Source organism: Xyrauchen texanus, chromosome 41, assembly GCF_025860055.1.
Source record: "Xyrauchen texanus isolate HMW12.3.18 chromosome 41, RBS_HiC_50CHRs, whole genome shotgun sequence".
Classification (NCBI taxonomy): domain Eukaryota; kingdom Metazoa; phylum Chordata; class Actinopteri; order Cypriniformes; family Catostomidae; genus Xyrauchen; species Xyrauchen texanus.
In genome coordinates this window covers 4220918-4242559 of record NC_068316.1, presented here as the reverse complement: position 1 = coordinate 4242559, position 21642 = coordinate 4220918, and the positions used below count along the sequence as shown (strand labels likewise).

General features: G+C 36.7%; 1 protein-coding gene across 2 annotated transcripts; it reads left to right on the top strand.

Moving 5' to 3' along the window:
• The first annotated feature begins 42 nt into the window (after positions 1-42).
• On the top strand, positions 43-21453 carry wdr24 (WD repeat domain 24). Of its 2 annotated transcripts, none has more exons than XM_052113880.1 (14): positions 43-76; positions 668-765; positions 2209-2278; positions 4416-4523; positions 5014-5374; positions 7228-7405; positions 7615-8039; positions 10345-10610; positions 10726-10835; positions 10917-11017; positions 11392-11496; positions 16524-16858; positions 17035-17219; positions 18585-21453. In XM_052113880.1, exons 4-14 carry the CDS (start codon positions 4422-4424, stop codon positions 18751-18753), a joined length of 2337 nt encoding a protein of 778 aa, XP_051969840.1. In that variant the 5' UTR covers positions 43-76; positions 668-765; positions 2209-2278; positions 4416-4421; the 3' UTR covers positions 18754-21453. The 2 variants fall into 2 exon arrangements, with proteins under 2 accessions (XP_051969840.1, XP_051969838.1); XM_052113878.1 differs by having other exon boundaries at positions 16521-16858.
• The last annotated feature ends 189 nt before the right edge of the window (positions 21454-21642 follow it).

Here is a 21642-nt window from a genome sequence, read left to right as displayed (position 1 = left end):
GACGTCAGCAGCGAACGTAAGTAATCATCCTACTTCCGCTTCTCGTGAACGGTGAGCACATTTGTTTTGAAAAAGGGTGAGTTCTGTGCCGCTATTTTGTCCAAATCTAAACTTAAATTACAGGTTAACATTCATGTCCCGAAGCATATAAAAGCTGTATTATAAACTGCTCTTGTTGCTGGCGTTATTACGGCTGTAATAAGCAGAGTTGTGTGCATTTGTTGCACTTTGTTTTGGGAAGTGGCTGTCATGAGCACCAAAGGACAAACTTAAACACAATAAACATTCAGATATCATAGATAGCTCCATGATCGTAGTATAGAAAACTGCTTACTATAATCACGAAGTAACAATCTGTCTTTAAATAGCAAAAGGATAATATGAATCGTGTAATACCATTTCCATAAATTATTTATTTTTAGTGTAACTTTTTCTGCATTTTCTGTCCATAACATACATAACACATAATTTGAATAATGATAATAAACTATTTATTTTAACTGTTTATCATGTCATATATAGTTTATCGTATATAGCACATTTTAAAATCACTTTATTTTATATTAATAATATATTATTGCTAATATATTTTTTTCATATTGTGTTTGATTATTAATATTGTTGCTCTGCTGCTAATATTGTGGTCATTTTTCTTTCTGTTCTGCAGGTCAGTGTGTAATTCCATATAAACATGTTGAACGTGCTCGTGAAAATGTGTGCGTGACGTCACGTACTGACTGTCACGAGAAGTGGAATTTACCGATGGTAAAATTTTTTGATGGAAATAACATTAATATCCCTTAATGTTTTTCCATTCACCACCACTGAACATCTTTAGCATGATCTGTACAGTTATTTTAACTCTCAAAGAATTGTTTTCATGCAGGTACCTTATTGTAAATTATTTAAAGGCATATTTAATGAAAAGTTAAAATACTGGCATCATTTACTCACCCGCATGTGGTTCTCAACCTGTATGACTTTCTTAAAGTAATATTCTGGGTTCAATACAAGTAAAGCTCAATCGACAGCATTTGTGGCATAATGTTGATTACCACAAAAATTAATTTCAACTCGTCCCTCCTTTCCTTTAAAAAAGCAAATATCAAGGTTACAATGGCAGTCAATGGGTCCAATTTTTGGAGAGTTTAAACAGTAATGTGAAACTTATAATTTTATATAAGCATTTATATTAATTCTGCTGTTAAAACTTGTGTATTATTTGATATGTAAAATTGTTTATAACATCGTTTTTATGATCGTTTTAGTGTTTACGGCGGTGACTTGTCATGGCAACAAAGTTGTAAAATTGGCAATAACTTTACACAAAAAAGGTTAGTAAGCGGTTTTATCACAGAAAAATCATGTTAACGCACACAATGTTTACATCTTGTGGCTGTACGTTTGAAACCGTGAGTATTTTAACGTTTACGGATTGGCCCCATTGACTGCCATTGTAATTGCATGACTCTAGCTCAGATTTATGCTTTTTTTTTTTGTATAAAAGGAGGGATGAATCAAAATATTTTTTTATGGTTATCAATATTATGCCACAAATACTCTCGATTGAGCTTAACTTTTATTGAACCTGTAATATTTATTTTAGGTCAAAGTATACTTCGGTTGTCCGCGTTGCGCTGCGCTGCGCACAGATTGCACGACGCAAATTTTGTCATTAGCACAGTCTGCGTGAACTGTCCGCATGTGGCCCAGATTTTCTCAACACGTGGACAGTCAGTCCTTGTCTGCGTGGCTCGTCTGCGCCTGCCGTTGACTGTACTGAACGATTATCACAAAGCAGTTATAGCGTGCATGTGTCAAACGCATTCGTAGTTACTTATGGTCGTTATACTTTGAAAGGCAACCCAGTCGACATGGCGCAATACGATTTGGAGCAATTACAACGAATAAGGGCTTTCAAGCTTGAAAACGAATGCAAAAACACAATAAAAGTGTCCTTAAAGTGGTCCATAGGACTCGAGCACTATATTTGAATTCATCTGGAGCCATACACTAGCTTTGTGTGTGGAACAGACTGAAGTTTAAGCCATTATTCAATTAAAATCTTGACATCCGCCTTCATCCTAAAGATTTGGAACGCCATGAGGGTAAATATGATGATGACAGAATTTTCGTTTTTCAGCGACTGTCCCTTTAACTCATTGACTGGAATGGATAATTATTTTCTTTGTCTCTGTTTTCCCAAAGGCCTTGGTGTCAAATGAATGAGAAAGTTGAAGCTGTTTATTCTCAACGGAACAGGCTTTGATCACAAAGCGTAAGTGTCAACCCCTTTTATATATGTTTGTGTCTTTACACTTATTGCCCAGAGCAGGGCCATCGCCTCATTGATCTCTACCTGCATCACCTTGGTCTAATGATGGACTACACTCTTGAAATGGATACATAGACTGTCATTTAACTGCCAACAAATGCCTCATCAGCCAAATAACAAAGGACAATGCATCATTAACTACATTTCCATCCAAGGATTTTTTTGCGAAAAAAGTTTTTGCACATCAAAATAAAGCTGATGGAAGTGCAAAGTGTCTCTAAAATTTCACAAGTGTCGACATAATATTTTTCTCTAGTTTAACTCTAGTGCATAAACTCTATGTAAACTTTTTGACGAGAAAATTGGCATTAACGCAAACAAATAGTGTCACATGTCAGAATTTACCCCAATTGTTAATCGTGATGACAAGGTATACATCCTTGAAAGCAAATTTATTGTACGTGATTATTATTGATGTTAACGGCTTATAGATCCGATCTGCAAACACTTCCAGGAGTGCCAACACAAATATCTCGTATCATGCACCGGTCATCGACAAGTACAAGGAGAACAAATGAATGGACACTTTTTGAGATTAATTTAATCACGGTAGCGATGGTAGCCATCCGTTTATTTATTAAAGTTGCTTTTACACACCATTCAAAATAATAGACGGCAGTCATGAAATTAACCCACAATACAAAAAACATCATTTCTGTGCACAAAGATGTTTTAAATTAAATATAAATACACAAAACTAGGAGAAAAACATCAATTGTGATTTTTTTGGAACACTGAAATATAGCCCAATTTATTAATTATTGTTTAGCATAATTCCCTGTATTAAATTAAATAAATTACCAAATATTTAAAGCATTAAATAAAATAATACATTTTAAAACTAAAATAAATGATATTTTTAGACCTATATATGCCTCTTCTTTACACAAACTTAAATTAGCCGTACCCTGTCCTGTAGATGAATACAGTCGGCTGAAGGACGTTCAGAATGTTCTGCAAGACTATAAACTATCAGAACTATTTGTCCAATGCTGAGTTCACTTTCAGAAAACAAGTCTTTTGTACATTTTAAGCTTTTAGATATTTTTAGCAATAGGTGCAACATCAGGACCGATATTACAGTCCTGTCAGAAGGACAACAGCTCCCTTTTGATTGCAGTTCCTCTTCTCATTGCATTTATTTGTGAAATTAAAATGTCAGTGCGCTCGCTAGTGTCAATGAATTGTCCCAATACTCTCCCCATTTTACCAAAACTTAGGGACATCTGGGAGGTTAAAGGTACACAATTAGCGATAAACACACATTTCTGTGTGGAAACGGCTTAACGGCAGATTTATTTTGCCATAAATCAAAACTTATAAGACAAAGTGTTTTTTAGGCATGACGTCATCACGCACACAATTTTTAGCGATAAAAGGCCATTTGAATGGAAACAGGCAGAAGACGGCAAATTTCGCAAATATTTTTTTACACATTTTCACATTGTCGATAAGAAAATAGCGTGAAAAGTGGATGAAACTATGCTAAAGTTAACTTCTGCAGTTAATCCAGGCTGATCTTCAAAGACATTACTCAATCTTACAGTTCATGCAAAATCTTTGTATAAACTCTCAACCTTATTTTTCTCCATTAACCAACACGTGTTCCTTGCCACAGACGCCTTCGGCTTGCTCACAGGGGTTATAAATACAATTATTATTTAATTATTAAATTATTGATTTTTATACATTTAATTTACAATTACACTATGTAAGACTTTATAGATATTACAGTTTCATTTTCTGTTATTGCATGATTTTCTATAAAGCTGCTTTGATACTATGTTTTTTGTAAAATAAAATAAAGTGCTATAAAATAAAAATGACGACTCTATAGACACTGATATTCTTAAATTAATGCATTTTTTCCACCACCCAATTCTGAACATATGGGGCATCCTTGTATAAATACTCATAAGAGCATCTTCACCACGAGAGATATACATTAACTGTTGATTAGAATCCATGTTCCACCTGCTGGCCAGGGAAGGAACTGCAACTACTCCTCTCTCATGTTCTGTTCTGTTTCTCTTTATGTTTATTTTCCCTCTGTTTTCTGCTTTTGCTCTTTACTTTGCAGTCTGAGATGGAGAAGATGACTAAGGTCAGCACCATCAGTGGTCGCACCATGTTTTGCCACCTGGATGCACCAGCCAATGCCATAAGTGTGTGTCGGGATGCTACACAGGTAAAAATACTGTCTACTGTTTGTTTCTTTAACACCTTATTTCAAAGTCCTTTGTTTCTCCTAAGTTATTATATATGTATATGCAATGACATATGCAATGAAATACTTTTGTGTGTGTGTGTGTGTGTGCGCACGTGTGTGTGTGTGTGTGTGTGTGTGTGTGTGTGTGGCCCGTGTGCACAGTGACCCAAAAAAGTATTTGGGCAAATGTCTAAGTGTCATTGCATTAGATAAGAAAAATGCAAACATTTTACAAATGCAAATTCATTAGGTCTAATAAATAAATATATACATGTACTATTAAGAATCAAGACAGACAGTATTTGGACACTTTCAGGTTTTTAATGTGATAAAATTCTCCTGCCAACATGGCTCAGAAAGTATTTTTGCTTTGATATTTTGTTAGCGAATTAAATTACAGTGTGGCTTAAATGTGTAAATAATTTCTGCGGCCACTGTAGCTAACTTATGACATCTTATCATGTCTCAGGTTGTGATTGCCGGGCGAAACATTTTCAAGATATACGGTCTGGAGGAAGAAGGTTTCGTGGAGCGTCTGAACCTGCGTGTGGGCCGGAAACCTTCACTGAACTTCAGCTGTGCAGACGTCATGTGGCATCAAATGGAGGAGAATTTGCTCGCCACTGCAGCCACCAATGGAGCCGTGGTCACGTGGAACCTGGCGCGACCCTGCCGCAATAAGCAGGAGCAGCTGTTTACGGAACACAAGCGCACAGTAAACAAAGTCTGTTTTCATCCCACAGAGGTGCACATGCTGCTGTCTGGATCTCAGGATGGATTCATGAAGTGTTTTGACCTGCGAAAGAAAGAGAGCGTCAGCACGTTTTCAGGTATGTCCAAACTAGAGGTCTATCAGTAGTGGATTTTGCAGATACCGATTACTAAGGTGGTGTAAATGACAGATAACCTATTAATCATCCGATAGTTTTTAAAATCGATTTGTAGATTGTTAAAAATACTTTTTTAGACATAGAGGAGAAGAGTCCAAAAGGAATAAAATCCTGGATGCAATTTATTGTGCTTCCAAAATATCAGTAATAACCAGGAAGTAAATGAAGATTTGGTGCATAACATGTGACTATGAGCACACTCAAAATACACATACTTACTTCTGGACTCTTATTTTAAAATAATGGAGACTTGGCTCCCTTACAATGCTCTATATTTAAGTATTTACCAAATGAATACTATAAATTCACCAGATTAAGGATTTTGTATATATACATTTCACCAGGTGAGGTTTTTTATTATTATTCACAAGATATTAAGTTGGAGACATGATGTGGTGATGGGGCCAGTTTCCATATAGTCACATTTTTCTTTTCATACCCTTGCTTCGATTTAGGACTTACCTAATCAAAATATGCATTGAAGTGAGGATAAAAAAAATATGGATGAATATTGTCAGGAATTATTGGCTCTTATCTTTACCTCTAAAGGCCAGTGTTATACTGTAGAACCAAGCCATTCTAACTGTAGATTCCTCCAGTGTCGGCCACAAAGGAACAAGAAGAAATACAAAAAAAGTTGTAAAAAATCAGCATAGATTTGTACAAATAACCGATAGTTGCAAAAAACTATCGGCATAGAATTTTACATATAACCGATAGTTGCAAAAAACTATCTGCAACTATCGGCATAGACTTTTACAAATAACCGATAGTTGCAAAAAAACTATCTGCAACTATCGGCATAGACTTTTACAAATAACCGATAGTTGCAAAAACTATCTGCAACTATCGGCATAGACTTTTACAAATAACCGATAGTTGCAAAAACTATCTGCATCTATCGGCATAGACTTTTACAAATAACTGATAGTTGCAAAAACTATGGCATAGACTTTACAAATAACCGATAGTTGCAAAAAACTATCTGCAACTATCGGCATAGACTTTTACAAATAACCGATAGTTGCAAAAACTATCTGCAACTATCGGCATAGATTTTTACAAATAACTGATAGTTGCAAAAAACTATCGGCATAGACTTTTACAAATAACCGATAGTTGCAAAAAAACTATCTGCAACTATCGGCATAGACTTTTACAAATAACCGATAGTTGCAAAAAACTATCTGCAACTATCGGCATAGACTTTTACAAATAACCGATAGTTGCAAAAAACTATCTGCATCTATCGGCATAGACTTTTACAAATAACTGATAGTTGCAAAAAACTATCGGCATAGACTTTTACAAATAACCGATAGTTGCAAAAAACTATCTGCAACTATCGGCATAGACTTTTACAAATAACCGATAGTTGCAAAAAACTATCTGCAACTATCGGCATAGATTTTTTACAAATAACTGATAGTTGCAAAAAACTATCGGCATAGACTTTTACAAATAACCGATAGTTGCAAAAAACTATCTGCAACTATCGGCATAGACTTTTACAAATAACCGATTGTCGCAAAAAACTATCTGCAACTATCGGCATAGACTTTTACAAATAACCGATAGTTGCATAAAGAAACTGTCAGCACAGATTAATCGGTAAAACCAATATATCGATCTAACTCTAGTCCAAACTCATGCATGAACACTCAAAAACACATGCCACGTGTGTGATAGTATATTAATTGTATACTTTTTATATTAATTGTATCTTACGGTTTAGTTTAAGAAAGACTGTTTAGCAGCTATACACAATCACAGTTTGTGTGTTTGTGTTTCAGGTCAGTCAGAGAGTGTACGGGATGTGCAGTTCAGTATGAAGGATTATTTCACATTTGCGGCCTCGTTCGAGAATGGAAACGTGCAGCTGTGGGACATCCGCAGACCCGACCGTTACGAGAGAATGTTTACCGCACACACAGGGCCGGTTTTCTGCTGTGACTGGCACCCTGAGGACAGGTTTGTTTATTTTGAACAGTGTTTTGACAAAGAATGACTGCAAAGAGAGAGACTGTACTTTTTAAATGTGTATCAGCTACAGAGGGCTTTCCAGACAAAATGAAACGTCATTCACAATGCATTTTACTGAATGTTCAGCTGGAAGTTTATTTGTAAGAATGATTTATTTACAGTTTATTTATAATAATTATTGTATCATTCTCTTCAAGGGGTTGGCTTGCAACAGGTGGGCGGGACAAGATGGTAAAAGTCTGGGACATGTCGACCAATCGGGTGAAGGAAATCTACTGCGTTCAGACCATTGCATCGGTGGCAAGAGTAAAGTGGCGTCCAGAGCGCCGCTATCACCTTGCGACCTGCTCAATGATGGTGGATCACAACATCTACGTGTGGGACGTCCGTCGGCCGTTCATTCCTTTTGCTACGTTTGAGGAGCACAAAGACGTTACCACTGGAATCGTGTGGCGGCACCAGCACGACCCCTACTTCCTGTTGTCAGGGTCAAAGGACAGCACACTGTACCAGCACATGTTTAAAGACGCCAGCAGGCCTGTCGACCGTGCCAATCCTGAGGGGCTCTGTTTCGGACTGTTTGGTGACCTGGCATTTGCCGCTAAAGAAAGTCTAATGACGGGTGAGTGACCAGTGAATTATCTATGCACTATGCACTAAAGTATGTACTTGGCTGGTAATGAGATAATACACACTTTTAAGTGTGCAGAAAGACAGTACCTGCTTGGCCATTTAACAGAAGAGTTTGTTTTCCCTTGTGTCAGTTTGAAACATTTTAGTGAATATTAAAGTAAATATTGAGATTTTGGTTGCGCACTGAAGTGCTTTTGGGATTTTATTCATTTTGGACTCTTGTATCCTCAATGTCTGTGCTAATTTCATAGCTAACGTTTTATTTATCCTAAATACAAACAATGAAATTATATTTTCAAATCTTTTACATAATTGGCAAATTTATAGTTTGATTGGAAATTACCTTCAATAAAAAAAATATATTTTCTTTTCTGAAATTATTGAAATCATTTTCACACTACAAATATTGAAATAGTTTGTGTATTTCACTCTTTGTTTAGATTATCATAGTTTAAACATTTACAACCCCATTTCCGATTGGGACAGTATGAAAAATGCTAATAAAAACAAAAAGGAGTGATTTGTAAATTATATTCACCCTTTGCTATATTGAAAGCAGCACAACTAAACATTATATGATGTTTTACCTTGTGAATTTCATTGTGATTTTTATGTATAGTAATTTCAAATCAGATGAATGTTGTAACATGCTCCAAACAAATTGGGATTGGGGCAATATAAGACCAATAACAATTTTACGAGTCAAAATAACAAGGCAATGTGAAACAGGAGATGTACAATAGGTGAGGCAATCGTGTCATAGTACTGTATACAGTATAACGAGCCTCTAAAAACAGCCTAATACTTCAAGATCAAGGATCTTTCGAGACTTGTCAATTTGCCAACAGATGCTTCAGAAAATAATCCAGCACTTTGTGATCAATGTTCCCCAAAGACAAATTGGAAGGAGTTCACCCTCTACAGTGCACAATATAGATAAAAGATTCAAGGAATCTGGTCAAATCTCTGTGTGTAAAGGGCAAGACGAAAAACACTTCTGAATGCATGTGACCTCTGATCCCTCAGACGTCACTGTCTTCAAAAACATCATTCATCTGTGATGGATATCATGAACATGGGTTTGGGATTACTTTAGTATACATTTGTTAGACAACACCACTCGCTGCTGCATCCACAGATGCAAGTTCAGACTTTACTATGTAAAGGAGAAGCCGTACATCATCACTGTCCAGAAGCGCTGCCGAATTCTCTGGACTCGTTCTTATCTTAGATGAAAAGTAGAACAGTGGAACTGTGTTTTTTGGTCTGATGAGTCCACATTGAAATAGTTTTTGAAAAACACAGCCGTCGTGTTCTCCGAGCCAAAGAGGAAAAGGACCATCCAAGCTGTTATCTGCGTCAGGTCCAAAAGTCAGTGTCTGTATGGGTCAGGGGTGTGTCAGTGCCCATGGCATGGGTAACTCGCACATCTGTGAGGGCACCATTAATTCAGACAGATATGTACACTTTTGGGAGCAGCCTGTACTGCCACCCAGCACCGTCTTTTCCAGGGATGTCCCAGAATTTTCAGCAGGACAACTTCAAACCACATACTGGCTGAATAAGCAGAGAGTGCGGGTGCTAGATTGGCACGCCTGCAGTTCTGACCATCTCCAAATGAGAATGTGTGATGCATTATATAGTGCACAATACGGCAACGAAGACCCCGTACAATTGTGCAGCTAAAGACCTTCATAATGGATGACTGGAGCAAAATTACACTTTTTAAACTTAACAAACTTGTGTCTTCAGTGCCCAAATGCTTAATAAATGTTATTAGAAGAACTGGTGATGTTTCACAGAGGTAAACGCTCGACTGTCCCAACTTTTTGCAGCGTGTTGCAATCATCTGATATGAAATTACTATACATAAAAAAACATTGAAATTCATAAGGTAAACATCATATAATGTTTAGCTGTAGCGCTTTCAATTTAGCAAAGGGTGAATATAATTTACAAATCACTCATTTGTTTTTATTAGCATTTTTCATACAGTCCCAACTTTTTGGGAATTGGGGTTGTAATAATTTGTATTTTTATAATGGATTTTCAAAGATTAATATTGAAGTAATGGGACAAGGTTAAAACCGACAAATCTGTACATAAAAGGCCTTTGAAAAGTACCAAAAATAAACAATAAAGGCCTAGTAAAAAGTTTCCAATTCAGTTTTAATGTGACCTCCATATAACAAAGATAATTTTTTTGGACATGAAACTGCCTGAAGTTGAAGAAACGCATTTTGCACCCATCTTTGAAAAATATTGATTTCTAATCTGAAAATTCTCCTTATTAGCTCCTCCATCTGTAGGTGATGTGGGGCGTAAACCCTACCCGGGCGGCGATCGTCGATACCCCATCTTCTTCTTTAAGAAACCGGACGTGACGGAGCAGTTTGCGCAGGTGTCCAGCGCTCTCAATGTGTTTGAGAGTGAAGCGGGCAGCAGTGTTGGCATGGACTGGTTTATTAATACTGCGCAAAGTTACCTGCTGAGCGGAAAACCATTCGCTGAACTCTGTGAGCACAACGCTCAAGTCGCTAAGAAGCTCAAAAGACCTCAGGTACAGATGAAGTTTTGTTTGCTTTTATCATTTATTTTATAATTGAGTATTTAAGTTTTATTGAATTTGGTGTGTATGTGTGTGTGTGTGTGTGTGTGTGTGTGTGTGTGTAAAGGAATCAACCACATGGACTATGCTGCGAATCATGTTTTCAGAGCCAGCTAATCCATCCTTGTCAACCAATCACAATCTGAATAAATCAGGGAATCTCCCCCTCGTTAACAGGTACATTTCCAAAACCCGGTCTGATATTTGATGTCTGAACCTGTCTGACTTACTCAAATACATACATTTCTTTGACTTTAGCTTCAGTATGAAGGAGATGAGTGCTGCTCTCAATGAGAGAAACAAAGAAAACAGACAAGATAACTTACACAACCTGGAGACCAACCTCAACAACAATGATGGTGAGACACGGACATAAGAACACAAGATAGCATCTGCGGTCTGGAGGAATTGATTAAGGGTTTTAAGTTTAAGTGTTATTTTTGAGTCAGTATTTTAACATTATTATTATTATTATTTAATCAGTTGTTCACAGTGAGACCTGGAACATGTATTAAGAAAGTAAAGGGGGTAATTGTATTATTTCATGTTGTATTTTAAGTGCTTTTAACAGTTTAGGGTTCAGTATCTTTCCCCAGTGGCACAATGGTTTTCGAGTGTCTGTTAATGGCTCTCTCTCTCTTGTATCTCTTTGGCTGTCAGCCCAGATACACAACCGTCAGGATACAACAAACCTTGAAAACACAAACCAAAACAATCTCTTTTTTTTGTGTAGAGAATGAGGAGACAGAGGGCAGTGAAGGTCAGGCCGAGTATCTGTTTGGAGATGCTGAGCTGGATGATGATGATCTGTACAGTATTGAACACGACAACCAGGCAGGTTAGTCAACACACGCATTACACGTCAAATTTTTATTTCATTCACACTCACAAGCTCCGTTCCAAAACACTCTTTGAAACACTCTTCAAGCAACAATGTTTTTGTTTTTTCTCCTCAATTTGGAATTCCCAATGCTCTCTTAAGTTCTCGTGGTGGCTCGCCTCGATCCGAGTGGCGGACGACAAATTTCAGTTGCATCCGCGTCTGACACCATCAATTCGTGCATCTTATCACGTGGCTCGTTTAGCGCGTTTGAAGGCTTCACGCTATTCTCCGTGGCATTCATGCACAACTCACCACGCACCCCACTGTGAGCGAGAACCACAAGCGACCACGAGGAGGTTACCCCATGTGACTCTACCCTCCCTAGCAACCGGGCTAATTTGGTTGCTTAGGAGACCTGGCTGGAGTCACTCAGCACACCCTGGATTCCAACTCGTGACTCCAGGTGTAGTCAGCGTCTTTACTCACTGAGCTACCCGGGCCTCCCCAAGCAACTTTGTTAACGGTCACTCACTCCTCATGTGAAAAGCCCAAGACATTTGACTAAGCGGATAATCAGACTGAACGTGTTTGTGCATTTTGAATTTTTTTTTTTAAAGTGAAACTTCTTTTTTTTTCTTGACACGGTGTCTAAAAACAGCACCAATCATGCACGTCAGCAGTCAAAGGTTTTTATTAAATGTCTGTCTAATGCATGTTAGCATAGAAAAATTATTTTAAAATGGTGTGAACCCCTAATGAGCAAATCCTTCAATAATGACTACATTTGTCAAGAGCATGTCCGGCTCATTTTTCAGCCCAAAATCAAAAGAAAAAATATGTTTTGCTTTGTGGCCATATTTTCATGACAATTACATGCATTTCCCCCATTATTGCTGAAAAATAAAATAAAATATCTTGTACCGTAATGTGGAAAAAATAAAATAAAACGTTTTAAAATGTATCGAATCAATTGCCTGATGTGCCGATTAATTAATAAAATAAATACATTTGTCGGAGATGATAAAAATGAGAAGAAAAAAAATATATATATATATAAAACTAACGCTTGAATGCAACTAACGATTATTTTTAGAATCAACTAATCGAACGATTATTCGACTATTCGGCGATTATTGCAACGATTAATCGTTAGCTCTTAACCGATTATTCAGCATGTGCCCGACTTAAAAGGTTGTGTTAAACATGCTTATTAACAATAAACAGGACAAATCATCTTTTAAAATACCTCTAAATGACATTCACTGAATTAAGGGGGTAAAACTACTTGGATTTTTATTGTTTAAATAAAAAATGTCACTGCAAAAAATCCTTTTGTTATCAAGTGTTTTTGTCTTGTTTTCTATTTAACATCGTCTAAAAATCTTTAAAACAAGATTCATTTACTTGAAAAGCAGCTTATAAGATATTTAGACTGCTTTAAGAGAATATATCTTAAATATACGTGTATTTTGATCATTTTATTTTTTTATTTTGTTCATACTTCTGCCAGTGCAGTAAAGACAAAATACACTTATATTCAAGATATTTGCTCTAAAAGCAAGTCTAAATAAAATATATTATATGCTGCTTCTCAGGTAAATGTATCTTGTTTTAAGGATTCTTCGATATTTAAAAAATATTTAAATATTCAATTTAATTAAATATTATATTAAAAACTCTCTGATAACAATTTTAGCTGCTAAAGTAAATGTACATAAGGAGTTTTAGATATTTTATATTGGAAAACAAACAATAAAAGACAAATCAAAAAACGTATTTGTTTGCATCGTATAATGGGCGAAGATTACACCCTCTCACCTTTCTGTTCACTTGATACATCTTTAACTCACAAAAACAAACTGTTTCTTCTTTATAGAGCTGCATATCACCGATTTTCTTCACCATAAGATTCACACCGTGACACTCATATTATAATTCACTATGTCACGAGCAATCACTATAAACACAATCTAGCTGCAGCGGCGTGCGCCGGTGATGAGCGTCTCCGCGCATCTGCCGAGAGAAGTTTGAAACTCTCTCGCGCTGTTTTTCACGCGACTCATATAAGCTCACAGACAAATGCCAGTTTCAGAACTTGTGCTTATTTATACAGACCGCTTCCTTATTATTTGAACTGTAATAAAGGATGCATTAAATACAGTATATAACGGCGTAGTGTTTCCTTTTAGACACTCTTGACAGGCAAGTTTTGCTCAAGCGGAACGGAGATGATGTTTTATGATTTCTGTCACATAACAAAACTGCTACATACATGTTAGTTACACCACATGACTTTGATTTGGTGGACAAAAGTTTTTCAAATATGAATCATTTTGCATATCAAATATGTTCACTGCTTATTTTCTTAAGAAATAATAATAAAAGTCTATTCAGCACAACTCATGCTAACATTTCATTTTTTTCAAGAATTTCAGTTTTTAATTAGACTTTTTTTACTGTCTCAGGACGGTTACCCCACATGAGATTTTTGACTTATAAAGTAATGTAAATTGTGTACAGTCCTTAATAATCAAAATGACTTGGATCTCAGTATTTGAAAACATGTTCATCATAGAAGAGGCGTATTCAAGTAATTGTGTGAAATACATTTTTAATGCATTTTGGAATAATAATAAAACCCATATAACAATATTTCAGAGAAGCCCTCCAAAAAAAGATAATTCAATATATTTAATTAAAATAATATATATGTTATAATTATGGCTGTTGATTTAATAAAAAATCAATTAATCGCAATACCCCCGGACCGTAATAAGGAAGATTCCTGAGGAATGCAAGCTTGTAATACCTCCTGTTTACTCCAGAGGGCAGTAAGTGAAACTTCAGCTGTATGAGCAACACACAGTTTATACAGTGAAGAAAACAACCATCAGCAGCAACAACACTAACATGCGTTACATTCTTGTGTTCAAAACACTTGATGGAGCGCTAATCCGATCTAAGGGATCTCAAGATGTGTTCTAAGTATTAATCTATATTTAACTTGACACAGTGACCTAAAAACATGTTTATGACACAACACACCCGAGACGCAACACAAGCATGTCTGACGCAGGTGTTCATTGACAGGTCCTTAATCAAGCCCTCATAATAAATCTCAAACTGATTGACAAATTCACTTGTGAAATGGATTACTGTGAACTGTGTGTCAATGATTGACTTATGATCAATAATATGGTAGTAAACAATACATTGTATTATAAAGCCACTTTTTGTCTTATCAATGATGAACTCTTCTGCTACAAGAATGTAATGCATTTTAATTATCTGAATATATATATATATATATATATACACTCACCTAAAGGATTATTAGGAACACCTGTTCAATTTCTCATTAATGCAATTATCTAATCAACCAATCACATGGCAGTTGCTTCAATGCATTTAGGGGTGTGGTCCTGGTCAAGACAATCTCCTGAACTCCAAACTGAATGTCAGAATGGGAAAGAAAGGTGATTTAAGCAATCTTGAGCGTGGCATGGTTGTTGGTGCCAGACGGGCCGGTCTGAGTATTTCACAATCTGCTCAGTTACTGGGATTTTCACGCACAACCATTTCTAGGGTTTACAAAGAATGGTGCGAAAAGGGAAAAACATCCAGTATGCGGCAGTCCTGTCGGCGAAAATGCCTTGTTGATGCTAGAGGTCAGAGGAGAATGGGCCGACTGATTCAAGCTGATAGAAGAGCAACTTTGCCTGAAATAACCACTCGTTACAGCCGAGGTATGCAGCAAAGCATTTGTGAAGCCACAACACGCACAACCTTGAGGCGGATGGGCTACAACAGCAGAAGACCCCACCAGGTACCACTCATCTCCACTACAAATAGGAAAAAGAGGCTACAATTTGCAAGAGCTCACCAAAATTGGACAGTTGAAGACTGGAAAAATGTTGCCTGGTCTGATGAGTCTCGATTTCTGTTGAGACATTCAGATGGTAGAGTCAGAATTTGGCGTAAACAGAATGAGAACATGGATCCATCATGCCTTGTTACCACTGTGCAGGCTGGTGGTGGTGGTGTAATGGTGTGGGGGATGTTTTCTTGGCACACTTTAGGCCCCTTAGTGCCAATTGGGCATCGTTTAAATGCCACGGCCTACCTGAGCATTGTTTCTGACCATGTCCATCCCTTTATGGCCACCATGTACCCATCCTCTGATGGCTACTTCCAGCAGGATAATGCACCATGTCACAAAGCTCGAATCATTTCAAATTGGTTTCTTGAACATGACAATGAGTTCACTGTACTAAAATGGCCCCCACAGTCACCAGATCTCAACCCAATAGAGCATCTTTGGGATGTGGTGGAACAGGAGCTTCGTGCCCTGGATGTGCATCCCACAAATCTCCATCAACTGCAAGATGCTATCCTATCAATATGGGCCAACATTTCTAAAGAATGCTTTCAGCACCTTGTTGAATCAATGCCACGTAGAATTAAGGCAGTTCTGAAGGCGAAAGGGGTCAAACACAGTATTAGTATGGTGTTCCTAATAATCCTTTAGGTGAGTGTATATATATATATATATATCATTTTTAATATTTAAAGTTAACTATGTATAATTATTTCATCATTATATATTGAATTATTGTTATATGAGGGGCTTTCTCAGCAAATATTTGTATATGCGATTAATTAATCGGTACATCATGTAATTAATTCGATTAAAATTTGTAATCAATTGACAGCCCTAGTTATAATACTTTGAAATTATAAATATAATGTAATAAATATAAATGCAGATCATTCAAACACATAACATTATTGTAGCATTGATTAGACAATATAAAAAGTTTTAAAGTCAATATATTTGCCGGACAGGATGATTTTCATTACAGCTTTTTGTTGCATTACAGAAATGAGAATAATAAAAAAATGTATTTATTTTTCTTTTGATTTTGGGGTGAAATATGACCTAGACATTTCTTTGTGAGAGGGCTGTTTAGACCGCTTTATACATGCTGACACACCTCTTTCTCAGTCTCCTCTATTTTTCTCTCTCCTGTTCTCTCCAGCAGAGGAGCCTGAGTATCTGCTGCCTCAGGAAGCGTTCCCGCTACGTCATGAGATCATGGACCACCCCTCGGCCCCGGAGCCGGTGCAGGAGAAGCCGGAGTCTCCGCACGTGAGCGCAAGCGAGGCGGAGAGCATGTGTTTGACCCCTATGGAGTCGTTCAGTCTCATCTCTGTCTCACAGCTTCTCTTCTCCCCGCACCTGCCCCCTCAGTTCTTCTGCCCCATCGTTAAGGAAATGCTGTGTTACTATGCAGAGCAGGGCGACGTGCAGATGGCTGTGTCTGTGCTCATCGTGCTGGGCGACCGCATCCGAAAGGAGATCGACGAGCTCACACAGGTGGAGTGAGCGAGAGTGTGGGGTTGTTGGGGTTGCTGAAACACTACTTTCTTGTAGCCAGATGTATTGTTGTTGTATGAAATATGCATCCAACCGGTCCATGAATGCTCTGCAGGCATGCTGTTTGAGACAACCGAAACATGAGATGTGTGGTGTAATCTATGTTTGTGTTTTAGGAACATTGGTATATGTCCTACATTGACCTGCTGCAGCGGTTCGAGCTGTGGAACGTCAGTAATGAGGTGATCAAACTGAGCACGTGCGGCGCGATTATGTGTCTGAATCAAACGTCCACCACCCTACACATCAACTGCAGCAACTGCAAACGACCAATGAACAACAAGGGCTGGATTTGCGACAGGTAAAACCTCTGACTCATGGCAACTTCTTTATTAAAACCAAGATCAACTCGTGTCTTCGTGTTTCCATATGGAGGACAACTGTAGTAGTGCCATTTAAAAATAAAATTAAGGGATCAATTTATTCATTAAAAAAATAGTGAATAAATCACCTTTCAAATTGACAAATAAATGAACATTTTTCTAATTAATTTGTTTAAAACTATATCGTGAAAAAAAAAAGTTTACACTTATAACGTTTAAGTCCCCGTATACATAAGTCAGGCATATGAGGTGTCATATGAAAGCTCAGTATCTGATCTTTGCACAGATATCCATAATTTCTGCATTTATGTTACATAAAATAACAAAATAAGGCCTCAAAACATTTGCGTCGCAAATTAGCGCCCCCTAGAGGTAAGGGGGTGGAAATATTTAAATGTAAATAAAATTATTTGACATAGCACATAAATAGACAAGTCATATATCAAATGAAAGCTCTCATTCTCAGGAACGTGACTGTGCATTTTGTGTATTTTATGTGTGTGTGTGTATATATATATATATATGTATATATGTGTATTTTGTAGCCCTAATACTACAGTTTGAAATAAAATAAAAAAACTCAAAATGAAATTATTTCTGTAAGTCATCAAATACAAACGTCTCATTTGTGCTCCTATAGCTGATGCTGTAAGCCCCAAGTAACTTTATATCTATTTTTACCTTAGGCAGATTTCTAAACAATGAGCCATTTTTTTTCTTGTCTGTGAACTTGCTTGGCTGAATAATCCAATGTTATATCTTAGATGTCCAGAACAAAATATGCCATCCAGCAGGAAAAGCATGCAAATCATCAGAAACATTTTTCGACTATTGATGATAAAATGTTAACTCAGTTTTCTAATGACACCTAGATTGAGCTTGTAGTCCACTCAGAGGCCGAGATATTCAGTGAAACAATGAGGGTGGTGCTTGAACTGAAAATTAGACTGAATGTCAATGGACGAGCACATCTATAAGGGCTAAAATGTGTTACAGCGCCACCTGCATTTCAGATCTGTATATTGTGATAGAGACAAACATTTTTTAGTGCTTACTGCCATCTAGTGGACTAAAATAAGACTTGCTTTTATCCTTTGATTATATCGCCTGCTATTTGTTTTTATTAATAAACTGATAATTTATTCCTTCAATTAAGTCTTCCAAATTTCAATCCTCACTGTTATGTGAAAGTAAATAATTTGTATTTATATCGAATTCTAAAAGAAGGTAATATGGAGTAATTATATATTGTGTAAAATTTATTTTCTGTATTTTATACACTGTTGGAATGTCTTAAACATGTTTCTAATATATTTTTTTATTTATATTTGTACCCTCTTTAGGTGCCATCAGTGTGCGAGTGTTTGTGCGGTGTGTCATCATGTTGTCAAGGGGTTGTTTGTGTGGTGTCAGGGCTGCAGTCATGGAGGACACCTGGAGCACATGATGGAGTGGCTGAAACAGTCGAAACACTGTCCGGCAGGCTGCGGACACCTTTGTGAATACACCTGACACCCAAACAACCCTTCAATGGGCATTCAAAGACAAACAATCCATCACGCTGCTACTTACGGAGGGAAAACTATTTGAAATAATGTTCTGATGATAATCAAAGATAATCTATAATCTATAATAAGATAATCTATACACACATGAATGTGTGCTAACAACAATCAACCACAGTTTTTTTTTTTTTTTTTTTTACATTTTAGAGGTTATTTGTTTTATAAATGGAACATAATGTGCATAAGAAAATGATATTCTATGTTGCTAAGATAAACTTATCTTTGGGAGTCGTTCACCTCGAAAAATAAATCTTATACTCTGTAAAATCTTTATTGTAAATGATTGTTGAAATCAGAAAAACTTTGGCAATTAAGCCCAATCTTTGCTAGTCACCTGTGCTAGCTTGTATAATGATCTCACTCAAAAAGTCATTTTCTTTGGCAGAATTTTATCTGAAGTATTCAATCAAATATTGAATAAGATTACACTCGTAGATATTGGAGCAGCAACTTCCTTTCTGTGTTGTAAAAATTGGACGCTAATACAATGGCCCCGAAAAGTATTTGTACACGTAAGCCACAATTAAAAGTCTCTGAATGTACGTGCACGATCTTACACCATTGCTCAAGCCAACAATGAGTCCGTTTACATCAATATGTTGATTACTCTCTAAAATAAGTTTATTTATAAATTCGGACAAGGCAAGAATTTTGCATCTGTGACATTTGAAATAATCGCATTATTCTTGTTTTTGATGTCAAACCGATTAGCCACATTGGATGAGCCAGTAAGAACACCTGGTAAGGTGTTTACATGCCACGCAAAATTGGCGTAGTGGGCAAAAATCTACCCGTGTTGATCTTGTTATTCATAAGCTGTTTATGACCTTTTACATCGATAAAGGAACGCTGTTTATTGCGTTTACATGACCGCATGCGTTACCAGCTTATTAGGCATAATCGGTGTAAGAACATGCATGTAAACGCGCTCAACGTTTACATGCAGGCCACTATGCTTATACCTCCAAAAAGTCTGACAAAACAAGAAATCAGCACTTACATGACTTTGAAATAATCACGTTATTCTCTGTTTTTGACATCAAGCTGTGAAGACATTTATTTGGCAGACACTTTTATCCAAAGCAACTTACAAATGAGAAATAATACGTCATTCTGAAGAGGCGTGTGCACATATTATAAGTCGGTAAGAACGCCGGTAAAAGTGTTTACATGCAGCACAAATCGGAGTAATAAGCAAAAATCTTCCGTGTTGATAGATTTATTCTTAAGCTGTTTATGACCTAACTCCGATAAAGTAACACCGTTTATTGTGTTTACATGACCACATGCATTTGTCGGTTTATTAAGCAAAATCTGTGTAAGAACGAGCATGTAAACAACTTAAACGGTTTCCCCCTAATCAGGGTAAAGTCATAAACGGTTTAAGCATAAACTGTATCAGGTGGGCTTTTGCACTCATTGAGTGTGTTTACATGCACACCAATACACTGATAACTCCCAAAAGTCGGCTTGTTTAAAAATCCGACAACGTTACACCCTGGAGTCACGAGTGCGAATCCAAGGTGTGCTGAGTGACTCCAGACAGGTCTCCTGAGCAACCAAATTGGCCCAGTTGCTAGAGAGGGTAGAGTCACATGGGGTAACCTCCTCGTGGTCGCGAGTAGTGGCTCTCGTTCTCAATGGGGCGTGTGGTAAGTTGTGCATGGATTGTGGAGAGTAGCATGAGTCTCCACATGCTGTGGGTCTCCGGTGTCATAGCAAGCAATTTGTCATAAAAAGATGATTTGGAGTTAGCTCTCGCCAGTCGCAGGGTTTCAGCGACTGACAAGAGGGAAGTCTCTATTGAGCGTTCATATTTGAAGCCAGACTGTTGTCTGTCGAGGAGGTTGAATACGACCCTCTCAAGAGTTTTAGTAACTGTATTCCACTACAGTTACAATTTAAATTGTTAGTAGTCAGAATACAGTTACATTAAAGTATTTTGATTCCTAAAGAGATTACTTTGCATTTTAATGCAATTTGTTTTATTTAATTTAGTCTATTCATTTTGAATACATTTATACATATAAATGATGCAATCCGAGGAGCTTTAGAACAGCTGTGAAACACTTTATGATTTGTTTCATTTATTCAAGTTCACACAGTTGTGAGTGAAAAGGTGGTTATGACATCATTGAGGAACTTAATAGAGGAGCTACATTGTGTGTCTACAGCTTAACAAAAACAGTTAGAAATGCTTTGACAGATGAAACATAAATCCAATAAATACACGACTACATGCCTTAGGTCAGGGTATTTTTACAAGAAATGCTAACCAATGTAGCCTTTAACATCGAATAGAAAGATACAATGTATGATATATTTTCTGCCTCGTTTCAAACAGAATCCACATACGATCATAAAGGATGTCGTTGTTTTCACTCAGGTTTTGAAATTTGGAGCAGCAGAAATAGTAACCCTTGTGTAAACTGTCATGTAACAGTTAGCTTTATGCTAAGCTAAAATGCTATTTTTTGCCTTTACATGCATCTGTTACCAGGTTTGAGTACATGATATAATGAAATCTCTTAATAAAATTCACTTTGGAGCATAACTATAGTTTCTCTAGTAAGACCTTTGATATTAAAGCAAAGCTATACTGCAAAAATATTATTCTTAATGAGAATTTAAATAATGTTTTTTTTTTTTCTTTCAGAAAATGTATTTTTAAAGTGAAGTGCATTTTCTTTATTTACTTGTTTATAGTCAAAACAAGTGAACAAATTTGCCAGTGCTGCAGAAGTAATCCAAAGTATTTAGATTTACATTACTGACCTTGACAAATCTAACAAAATACATTACAAATGACACTTTACAGCATGTATTCTGTAATCTA

What these genes read in the sequence shown, in the direction of transcription:
- wdr24 (XM_052113878.1), top strand. Translation starts at nt 4,422, where the DNA reads ATGGAGAAGATGACTAAGGTCAGCACCATCAGTGGTCGCACCATGTTT. An exon ending in CAACCTCAACAACAATGATG is followed by an intron (nt 11,018 to 11,391) that starts GTGAGACACGGA and finishes TTTTTTGTGTAG; the next exon opens with AGAATGAGGAGACAGAGGGC. An exon ending in AGATCGACGAGCTCACACAG is followed by an intron (nt 16,859 to 17,034) that starts GTGGAGTGAGCG and finishes TTTGTGTTTTAG; the next exon opens with GAACATTGGTATATGTCCTA.